At 44.2% G+C, this 11,442-nt stretch overlaps 1 protein-coding gene across 1 annotated transcript; it reads left to right on the forward strand.

Annotated features, from left to right (window-relative positions):
* Nucleotides 1-2,277: 2,277 nt before the first annotated feature.
* PHALS_08293 (RxLR-like protein) lies at nucleotides 2,278-3,660 on the forward strand (the record flags this gene model as incomplete). The annotated part of the gene is made up of 1 exon (XM_024723617.1): nucleotides 2,278-3,660. The coding sequence occupies one exon, from the start codon at nucleotides 2,278-2,280 to the stop codon at nucleotides 3,658-3,660; it is 1,383 nt and encodes a 460-aa protein (XP_024574575.1).
* Between the last annotated feature and the right edge of the window lie 7,782 nt (nucleotides 3,661-11,442).

Below are 11,442 nucleotides of genomic sequence, written 5' to 3' on the forward strand. Positions count from 1 at the left end.
ATCTCAATTTTAATGGGGGAGGGTATGACGGGGTTACACGTACCATGGTAAAAGGGGCGCCTGTCACACCAGATGTGAATGGTGTGACTGCACCCAAACAAGAATACGGTATGTGGCTTGGTAGCCAGTAGTTATGCATGTATTTAGATTTTACCATATTTATTTTGGATAAAAATAAAAAAGTCAGTTTTGATTTTAGAGCGAAGAGTTTATTACTCTACAACCACCTTGCACACACCACCCGACTCGACGCCTCCTATATATGCCTATTTTGACCTTTTCAAGAAAAGAGTCAGTCGACATCCTAGCTTGGACTATTCTCAACTCCTGGACGTCATTCGGCCGTTCATTCACCCTTGACGATGGGTAAATAAGAAATTTGACCGCTTGTAGAAAGCCGATTAGATGGTGCAAAGACTAGCACGATCTGTCGCTTGATATTGCTAATGCCGCGCTTTCATAAATACTATACGTTTGTTTTCTCTCCAGCGCGCGACCTTCAAGCTCGAAATTGCGAGCATTACAGGCTGTTGCCTAGTTAATAGCAAGACCGAGTTCTTAACCCTAAATGAGATTCGCCCAGATCGAACAGGGTAAATGGCGTTCTGATCTAACCGAGATCTGTTGAATAATCTGATTTGCTTAGAGACTGCTAATCTGCATGTCAGAATGGCACCATACTTTAATACATCAGTGCAATAACACTATCGACATCATGATAGGTGCGAAGCTTAAATGTCACGTCACGACACGTATGGATACGTGATTCAGTCGCCTTAGGATTATGCACAATGTCTTCATTGTGTGGCTCTCAATCACGTAACTTTGGACATACCGCAGCAATCTAGAGTAAGAAGCATCAAGCTAATACATGTCTGATTACTCGCTCCAAGTCAAAGTGATGTACTTGCAAATGCCTGACCATGAGGTGAATTAATCAGGCGAGAGCTTGGTTTTCAAGCCATCTCTTGATTATTTTGCAATGAAGTTGATGAGGCCATTAAAAGCGGTAAATGGTTTTCCTAAATACGATCAACAAATGTCTTTGTCGATACTGCATTTAGCTTGGTCAACAGCAATTAAATGGGATCCCACAAATATTTTTGACCTGCTTTAGCTACGCAATGAGGTCGTTGTGATTCGTGATGACGTTGCTGGCTGTTGCCTCTTAAAGAAAAATGTCTGCGGGATCCTCTTCGGCAATCTAACCAACCAATCCCGCTCATGCGTCTGTTCTCACCTCAACAGACAATGCAGTCATTCTCCTCCCTCCAAGGTTCGCAATTGGTACCAGCTTTCACCCAAGTTGATGGATGTTCACACTTTCCACTTCAATCATCATCATACCACGACATTTTTTGTTCAAGAGCTTAATTTTCTAAGCCACACTTTTTGGTACTTATAACCGGCTATGCACTGATTTTTTTTTCTCATAGGTGCTCGTTTGTTTTTTTCGTTGAAAAACAGTTCATGAAAAAGCGATACCGGTATATCGAGACATGATTGATGGGTGGCAGTTGGCAAGTATGAAAAGAGAGCTAGTTCTCACTTCAAAGGATTCGACAGCCCAAATCTATAAATGCGCACGACAGCCAGTTTGAAAAATCGACTGAAAGTTGGCACTTGTTGTAACTCGTGCAGTAACCTCTGCTAGTTTTCGTACCGCCAGCTACACCATGACTCTTGACATCTGCATTAATAATATCAATGTGAAAGATAAGCTAAGCTCAACCAGGTAATTAGCCTACAAAATAAGGTAATCAGTAGAAGTATCACAATAGTAGACTAGCCACTGCATATCTGTGTACATGTTCCGTACATGTGTGTCAAATGGGTTCAAGAGATCAAGCTTTTAAGAAAAAAGAATCCTTCATATGAAAGATAAAAAGCACGTATATTGGAATATTCTAGCAAAATCATCTTTTTTATAAAACTTGTTGTGCTGTCTTATCTCACTTCCCGGGTAAAAACAATCACTTCTAAGGTGAAAAATTCTCTTGCAATCAAATTTGTGTATACGCTGCATATTTATTTCACTGACAGATGGGAAACAAGAAATGTCGTAGAAACACGCAGTCATACATAACCTTTTCTTATTTAAATTAAATCTTTGCACCAATGTCCGCATGAAGAAGATTAGCATTCGATGTGCCGCACATCACTTCGCGGTACGTCCAAGTGATATGAATAGTGCATGTTGGTGCTGGCTTTTTCGCATCATGGTTGATGAAAAGGGTCATTGTTCGTTTCTCAACCAAGAGCACAACACTACCAATGATGGCCAAGCGCGATTTATCAACTCACTTTTGCTTAGTATTGCTGTCAAGTGTGGTGCTATTGGCATTGCGCATCGATTCTTTCGGAGCAGATGCCACATATTTAAATGCGAATCTTCGTCAAGACACGAGGACGCTGACACCAACTACGCATGAAGACTTGACTAATCACGAGCCAAGGACAATGACTGCAGCGGCTGTCGTGCATGGTAACTTATTTACGCATCTACTAAATAGAATTTGGTCCTGGGTTTTGCAAAACATTGGCAGTTCATCCGTAATAAGAAGAGTTTCGCCCATTGGACACATGAAACTCACAAGCGACAAAAAGGAAGCAGCGTTCAATCTGTTGAAGGACTTCAACGTTGATAAGGTAGAGATACCGATATTCGAGAGTCAGGCGTTTGTAAAATGGTCCAGTGTCTTCAGCAAAGCCTTTCCGAACGACCAGGACTTACGTGCCGAGCTTATGGTTTCTGCCCTCGTCAGACATGACGAAGCCAAGTTGATCGAATCTATTGCCCAAGTCAAGCCATTCTCTGGATCAACGTTGATCGCTAAGCAGTTGGAAAAGGCGCTTATTGAGAAATGGCTTGGCGATTCCAGCGAGAAGATGATCGATGTGCTGAAAAAGCCAATGTTGCAAAAATGGTTTCGCACATTGCCGAAGAGAGATCCGGCAAGAGAGACTCTGTTTTTTAAGGCCTATGAAAGAAACGGCTTTGAAACGGAAGCAACTGACTTCCAGGAAGCAGCACAGACGACAGGAGGCATTTTCAGTGAAATGGCCAAGTCTATTCTCGGAATCAAACTTTCAAACGACTTGTTTCATGAACTGAAGCTCGACGAGGCAACTAGTAGCAAGGACATCGTGGATCATGGTAGCCTTGATACGTGGCTCATGAAGGTCGAAGAGCTCGAATGGGACCCCGTCAAACTTCTTTTTCCTAAGCTAAGAGCTGTATCAACTGACATCGACATTCTTGTTGATTGCGTTTCAAAAAACCATTTACCTGTCGAGCTTCGCGATAAATTACAAGATGCCGTGCTTGATGAATGGGTTGGGACGTCCGGCAGCGCAGCTTTAAAATACCTTGGACTAGATGTCGTAAACAACGGACCTTTTTATCCTTTGCTGCTTTCTTGGGCTAGCTACATGCGCCGTCTTTTCCCAGAGACTGCGTCAATCGAGATGGTGAAGGTTTTGAGGAGCTTCTTCCCAAATAAACTTGGTGAAAAGATTGCCCAAGCTAAGGAAAGTGACAACAGGCCACTTCAAGCGCTTGCAGAAGAACTCGCTGCAGCAGCGATCAAACTTGATGATACTGACAATCTTCCGCAGCCTGATCTTCCGCCGCCTGTGGCTCCAATGCCGGACGTATAACTCAATGATTTTTGTTTTTTAATAACTTTCGTGGAAATTGTGATTGCCAAATTTGTAGCCAAATTATCAGTCTTATTTACCTATCATGATGTTCGTACACACCAATATGCATTGTATTACATAAAGCTTTTGATTCAGAAAGTAAGCAGTTCTTGTATTAACCAATAAAACGGTTAGACACCCCTGATGTGTCCACCTTATTTATGTTCGTCAAGTTTAAGATAAACATATTGCAAGCTGCTCACATCACAAGTAAAATGGCCATCAACATCAACGTCTAACTTTGTGGCTGTATGGAAAGCCCTTATATTATATTTATTAGGAGACGAATTGTATCGTAAACTTAGCCAGTTTGGAAGTCATGAGCCACTGGTCGCCTTGAAGGTGAGGAAAGTGGGTATCTAACGACTCAGAAACTCACCGTTGCTAGGATGAAGAAGCGCTTTTGTCGCTGGAATGAAACTGCGACAGCTTCGATACAGAGCATGAGATTGTTCGGGATAATGACAAACAATCTTATTAGGAGCCGAAAGTGGCTGTAAGTTTCTTTGTTGATTAATTTTGCAGCGTGTTTTACCACAGACTCAATGTGGGTCTTACCACAGATCAGAAGATTCTAGTTGTGAAAATTGCCGAAAACGAAATACTGCGCAACGCGTCAGTGGCCCTTTACAAGGCAGCGCTGTAATGTCATAATAAATTCTCCCCCCAGCGCTGCCTTTCGCTGTCGTAAAGGCAAACGATTATTGTCAGATTGTGCATGTTTACGATTGCTAGATACAGCCACACCGCTTATTTCTTCAAAGGAATAACAGCACATCCTGATCAGCCCTCTCGGCTTATTTTGTTGGTAAGGACCCTTAACTCCTGCTACTATGTCACTGCAAAATACTCTAAGGAGTCTGCTCAATCGTGGCATATGTATGAATGCATCTGCAAGAACAAATCGTTTATCGACGCAAATGTCCAAGTCTCATCGTGCATATGCACATACAAATTTTGACAGGAAATCAAAATTAGGAAATCATTTTGTATTGACGAGCTGTGCTCAAAAGTGCTGGCTTGATCCCGATTTCAGACAAGCGTGGAATTTAATGAAATTTTGCAAAAAGTAGCATTGTGCTGATAATTTTCAAATCTGACTCTGCTTCGTCGACTACTTTATCATCGAAATGACAGGCCTGCTACAGGGAAGACGTATTCGCATCACGACAAAGTGCTACCTGTCACGAAATAACACCTGTTTAATTTAAGGCACACAACTTCAACAATTACATGATGATTAATACTTTCGACCGAGTATAACTTTGATATAAAGTAAAAGTCTTGTTCGTATGTTGTGATGCCGAATGTGCTTCTGCGTTGCCCAAACTATGAGTCCTTATTTTCATTTTGGTGCTCTAAGCATCGACGTGATTATCCATAATCTGCACACACTAGTCTCCAAACTCTCTGAAAATCGTGATTGAACCGTTACTATTGTCTCGATGTCAGCCAGAACACCGCACAAACACAACTACCACAAATACAGAATTCTGTACAAAAGATACATCTGAAGGAGGACGTCACAGTAGGGATAACACGTACAATTTGTTAGTGTTATGTAGTGTGGTCCAAAATGTACAATGGTGAGCACTGATGCGTGCGCGAGGAAAATCTATCACAGAGTACAGCCTGGCAGTATGCTGAAACGCAATCTGCCAATTTTCGTTTTGGTCTGCGTATAGACGCTTTCAGCAATACTGATACAGTACTGTGATCTTTGTAGATCGATGCAGCTAATTAGCTCATCTTGCTCCCGTCGGCGACACCGTCACCTCTACGATTCGAATAAGCTATACACACTCAAAGTTCTATACTTACATGGCTTGCTCTTGGTAATTGTCTCGTATTAAGACCCGATTCTACCGAATAGTTTGGCAGACTGTGCTCAAGGCGTTTGACCCCAAATTTATATATTTGCAGCGGACCATCCACAGCCTGGTAAACGCATGAGTCACGTAGTGGTATATACCCTGCTAAGCATATGCGTGGCGATTTTAGTGTGTAATGTCCTATTTACTAAATTTGCATTTGTCAGTGATTTTCATGCATCTACAATGTTCACACCATTTTTCTAAATGGTCCTGCATATTCCCGCGCCCCCTAAGGCGTCTACAAATACAAAGTGGCTCTAGACTTGGTTTGGAGGTTTTGCTAATAATGATAGTTTCAACTTGAAGCAATTGAGCAGCGAAGCTATGCCAGCAAATCTTGATATGCAAAATCAACAAGCACTTGTCAATAGCAGGCAAAGTTATTACGAAAATAAAGACAAATGTAATCTATCTATATAGACAGTTTCGAGAGTATTTACGATAAATTGCGCCCTCGCTACTGGGACCTTTACGATCGACGCCTAAACATTACCAAATTGGACTCCCTACTAGGATTCAAAAAGTTGCAGGCTCTTGTCTAGAGGCTGTGCCGCGGTGCACCGAGAGGCCCAGGACAATCAAAACCATAATTTAACAATGTAGTCGTAAGAAAGAGATCGCTAGAATCTATGCGTTCGTCGACAAGCAAGTTAGAAATGTCAATGTAGCTCTGGCATACTTTTTAACGCATTGATCTCACCGTCAGCCCATAGCTGAGGTCTTGCCGATCTGCGCTTCGGGATATAGGCGCTGTTTGTGTAATTCCCGTGAAAATCGCGTGTATGTGTTGGGACCGTTGAAGCCTTGCAGACTTCAGTTGATGAAGAGGGTCAACGCCGAGTGGCTCTCAGAGGCGAGTCGGGAATCGGGAGGTTGCTTCATTCTTTTCATTTGAGTAAGATTGCCCTCTTAGCAAAGAAAAGACGTTATGACGCATACTACAGTGGCTTAGTCGCTCTTTGCGACCCCGCACTGTGCTGGAACGAACAGTTAACCATAGCCGTGGTTAAGGTTGTTCCGAAATAGGCTATTGTAAGCTCCTGGATAATAATTACAACGAGGTACCTTCAGATCCTTGTCGTGGTGAAAGCTCGTTAAACGAGACCTGTAAGCTATCAGAGGTGCTTAAAGCCTTTATTGGACCTTCATCGTGAGCGTTTGGTCACGCATTGTGTTTCACGCGGGTCCGTACTGTTACACGGCTGACAAGGAACATCAGTACAAAAGCTCTTGCAAAAGCATATTTATCAACATAAGTGAGCCATAAAATTTTAGCTTGCCATCCTTTCTAATAGTGCAACACATGTTGCGGCATACATAGGTGTGGATTACACAAGTTGGTGTAATCACACATTGGTGTGGCTATATGTAGCAAAAAGCCATCACGTGACAGTAGTAATGCATACTACTATATATATTCGGTTTTATTGTATTCATTAGGTATTACTATACTAATTAGAACAACCTTAGATATTGGCGGCTTTGCCGAATTAAATACAGTTTCAATTTTAAAGAGAAGTGTTCGTTTGCCTTAGTTAATTTTTTTAGTACTTGAAGAAGCGGATTGCGATCCGCTACACTCGTACTGGTCTTAGTAAGGAACGTAAGGTCGGAGACCTTGGCTTACCTTCCTCTAAGCAAAGTTCCGCTGCAGAACAAGAGCATACATTGTCAAACTTTTGCCGAAATTTCCGAATGAAGTTTTAAATAAAAAGGTCAAAATGCAACAACGTGTTTCTGCCCATCGGTCAACTTAAAGTCAAGCACATCGCATGGTATGGGCTGATGCGTGACAGACGACGTGGAATGCCCGGCACATATTTGATTGGTCCAATATAGGGGCCTAATAAATTATGGCTATTTTTGTAACAATCTGATAGGTCGCATGTTCTGTTTCGCCCCACACCAAAAGTTATCCGTTAATATGAGATTGGCGACATATCGACATACTTTCCCTTTATCTGGACAAAACTGTTGCCAGACCAAGCCACCTCGTAAATACGTTTGTCATAGCGAACATTGCCCAGATCTTTGCAGCATATGCGCGAATGCCAATATTCCGACGAACATTCAAGTTAGCGCTAGAGATAGACTTGACAAACACTTAAAGAAATTGTACATTTAACCGAAGCTTGATAGCTTAGTATGGCAATTCAAATCTGATAACTCCAGCTCTGTAATATAATAGACGAATTGTCGTTTGGATACATTTTAGCATGTACGTAATGGGGCTTGGACAATAAGTTAAAGATATCGCTAATTTTGCAAACTAGCATGGCATAACGTGCTACCCATGAGCATCCGACTCGGAATACTTACTACAAGATATCAAGCCCGCTGGAGAAAGTAATTCACCGTCAAAGTAAATTGATCGTATTGAATGGAATAAACCCTATCATACTCTGCAGAGCATTCTTTCTAACCTGGAATCGTGGATATATAAGGCTTTAAAACATACAAGTACCATAAGCTGTTTTGCTACAATTGACCGACGCCAAGCAGGGGAAAAAATGTGACATCGCACTGCTTTATCAGTAAGGGCCATCCGGATAAGTGTAACGGGGTCACACAAGATGGTGTGACCATACAGTGGTGTGGGCTACACAAACTGTTGTGACAACACAATGGTGTGGCTACACTTGAACAACAAGTCGGTAAGAGGCTGGAACACCCAGTAGTAACACATTTAACTAGGTTTAAATACATAGATAGGAAGCCGTATAGATTTAGGTATAGGCGGCATAGCCGCCTAAACTAGTTAATGTACTTTAGAATTTTAATCGGAAGAGTTAGTTAGTGTTGGGTTAAGGTTGTAGTTACTCTTGGAGTAAGTGGATTGTGATCCGCTACACTCGTTCTGGTTCTAAGTATAGAACGAAGGGCGCCGACCTTAACTAAGCTTCCTTTAGGCGAAGGAGCTACGGCATCGCTTTTACAATAAGGGTCAAGTCGATATTGTGAAAAAAATCTTGATCTGAGATAACACCGCCTTTAGTAGTACGAAACTACTAATTGGAATTTTGTAAGCAAAGGAATTTGTGAAGCGGGGCTGCCATAGCTCTTTGTTTAGAGAAAGTTTACAAAGGTTACCGGTCTTACGCTCTATACTAGAATCAATATGAGTGTAGCGAGTCGCGAACCGCTACCTCTAAGAGTACACTTAGGGTTTTAAAGGGTAAACACATATTAGTATGCATAACTAGTCCAACCATGTAGTGGCTTCTTGTAAAGGTGTAGCGACACCTTTGTATGGTCACATCATGTTGTGTGACCCACTCTTTCCAAGGTACATGTAACCCGTCACACTCCCCTCATCAAGACTGCGAATACCCACAATACACTAAACTGCCTTCTCGTACGAGGCTCGCGTGTCTAAGACACCGTTACGTCCGCAGAACCTTCTAATGCATTCTCTGCTCAATAATCGCTGTATCTATGACACGAAAAACACCCAGCTCGCTGGTTCCGAGGCCTTTCGCGGGCAGAGCCCTCCATTGTCTCCTGCACGCGGTGCTACACCGGACAATACGTCCGTGGCCTCACAGGAAGCACATCCCAAACCCTCGGCAGCCGGGCGCCATACATCACGCCCATAAAGGGCGTCGGATTTCCTCGTCGAGGATTCGGAGGATGTCGACTACGAGTCTGATACTCCTTCCCCAGGATGGGAAGAAGAGGAGGCTGGGGTGCGCCAACGGCGCGATGTGAGCCCTGCTTAAACCTTGCGGACACCGTGTCCGTTCCCCGACCTCTCGGCTTCCGATAGAAGTGTTATTATTACTAATCGCCTCGATAAGGCAGAGAAGCAGCAGTTGGAGGCTTCCCACAGGGCGGCTCTCATGCGCTCGTATCCACGTTCGGAGCTAGACCCTCGTGTGAAATACGGCGTCCGCTCGGTGGATCTCGCTACTGAAGTGAAAGACGCGATTGTTAGGCGGCTATGTAGTTGGGGCTTTGGCCACTGTACAAGCTGAGCATGACCAACAAAAAAGCTCTTTGAGTTTGCTTCTTGGTTCCTTAAGAGATCCCAATGGATAGGTACTGCGCTCGACCTTGCGCTCGAAGAGGAGGCGCTCCTATATCCGCGTGCAGATAATTCCTGTGGTGCTTGCTTCTGGCGAATCCACTGCATATGACAATGAGCTCTTTGAGCGATGGGTGCAGCGGCATCGAAGACTTTCACCCGGTCTAACTTTTAGCGAAACCACAAGGAAGTAGACGTGCACGTAGATCGCCATCTTAAATTTGAGTTTTCCCAGTTCAAGGCGCAACGCCGGCTTTCTGCGTTTTGTCGCCCTGCGAGAAATGGAATAATCCACGCTCTTGCGAGCTCTGTAATTTATCACACGGGTGAGACTACGGCCACAGCAGCTCAAAGCGATAGCTTGAGCTCAGGAAATGGACTCTTCAGCTTCTTAAGATACTGTCGAGAAGCACGGGGCATACGACTACGCGGAGAGTCGTGATCTCTCTGATCATAAGGGTCTACGACGTCTGGACAGTCATGCAGAAGCGGCACCTAAAACCCCTAGGAGTTCTTGGAGTTTTGGGGCTTTGGGCCCAATCATGTCAACGACTTCGGTCTACAAAGCGTTCCACGTTATAGTGGACGCCACATTTCTCATCAAGAAGAGTCGGCGGGAAACGATGGCGACTTGTCGATCGCCGTCCACTAACTCGCGATGATCTTCGAGCTCTTGAGGACAAAATACGTCGTCATCGGCACTCTGCTGAGCATCTCTCCGAGTTCGCATACAACTAAGCGGAAGACCTCGAGGCTTGGAGCGCTTTGTGCACCGACTGCCTCACGTTGAGGATGACCGCGATCTGTCGGAGTGGCTCAAGCCGTCGAGCAGACAAATGCGTCACTTCGTGCGAAGGTGGAGCGCCTTGCGCCGTTGAGAACGGAAACTGTTGCACTGCGTGCTCAAAGCCAGTTGCCAGTTTAGCTTCTGGATGGTCGAACTCCTTTGGACGCCCCTTGGCACCAACATTTCTGCGTTCACTTGTGCCAAATCCCGGTGCGGCTTAAGCAATCCCACACAAAACACCGGTTGGATGCGCATCCTTCTCGGAAGGTATAGCGTATACGATTGACCACGACCTCATAAGGTTCGATATACTGCGGACGAAGCTTCGTCTTGTGGACATCACATACTGCATGTGTAGGAAGTTTTTTAGCATTTAACAAAACCAGGATTCCGACCGTAATATTTTCAACATTTCATTTTCTTCTTCTGTGTGCATAGCCTTTCTGCATGTCTTGGCCGTCAGCCATTGCGTCGCGAACGTGTCGCAAGACACTCAGACTGGTAGACAGGAAATCATCGACTTCTTTGCAGACAGTAAAGGGGCTGACATCAGCTAGCCGTTCGGCTATTCGTCCCTACCAAGCTCTGAGCCATGGGATAATGGCGTCAGCGCAACACGAGGATTAACAAGCCCGTTCATGTAGAGCGGCGTGTAGCCGCTAGATGAAAGCACTGCATTGTTCAGAGCAAACCCTACGAATAGCAACATAGCGTTCCAGCGCTTCGGCGTCTCAGCGCAGACGCTGCGAAGAACGTCTTCAATGACGCATTCACGCGCTCAGTCTGACCATCGGTCTGCCTATGGTCCGCGGTTGCTGTTGTCAACTTGGGTAGACCAAATATTATTGATGTTGCTTGTATTTTAATTTTTATAGGTGCGATGGGTAAAGACCAAAACTCCCAGTGAAGGCGGGTCTCTATCAGAGACAATTGAATCCGGGAGTACATTTTGTCGAAAGACACAATCCATAAACAGCGTCGCTGTACCGGCACCATCGATGATTTATGGCACTGCCGCATGCTGAGCCATCTTGTTCAAACAGTCCACAAAGAGT

The sequence above is a fragment of the Plasmopara halstedii genome (genome assembly GCF_900000015.1).
Source record: "Plasmopara halstedii genome assembly, contig: Scaffold_322, whole genome shotgun sequence".
Lineage (NCBI taxonomy): Eukaryota > Oomycota > Peronosporomycetes > Peronosporales > Peronosporaceae > Plasmopara > Plasmopara halstedii.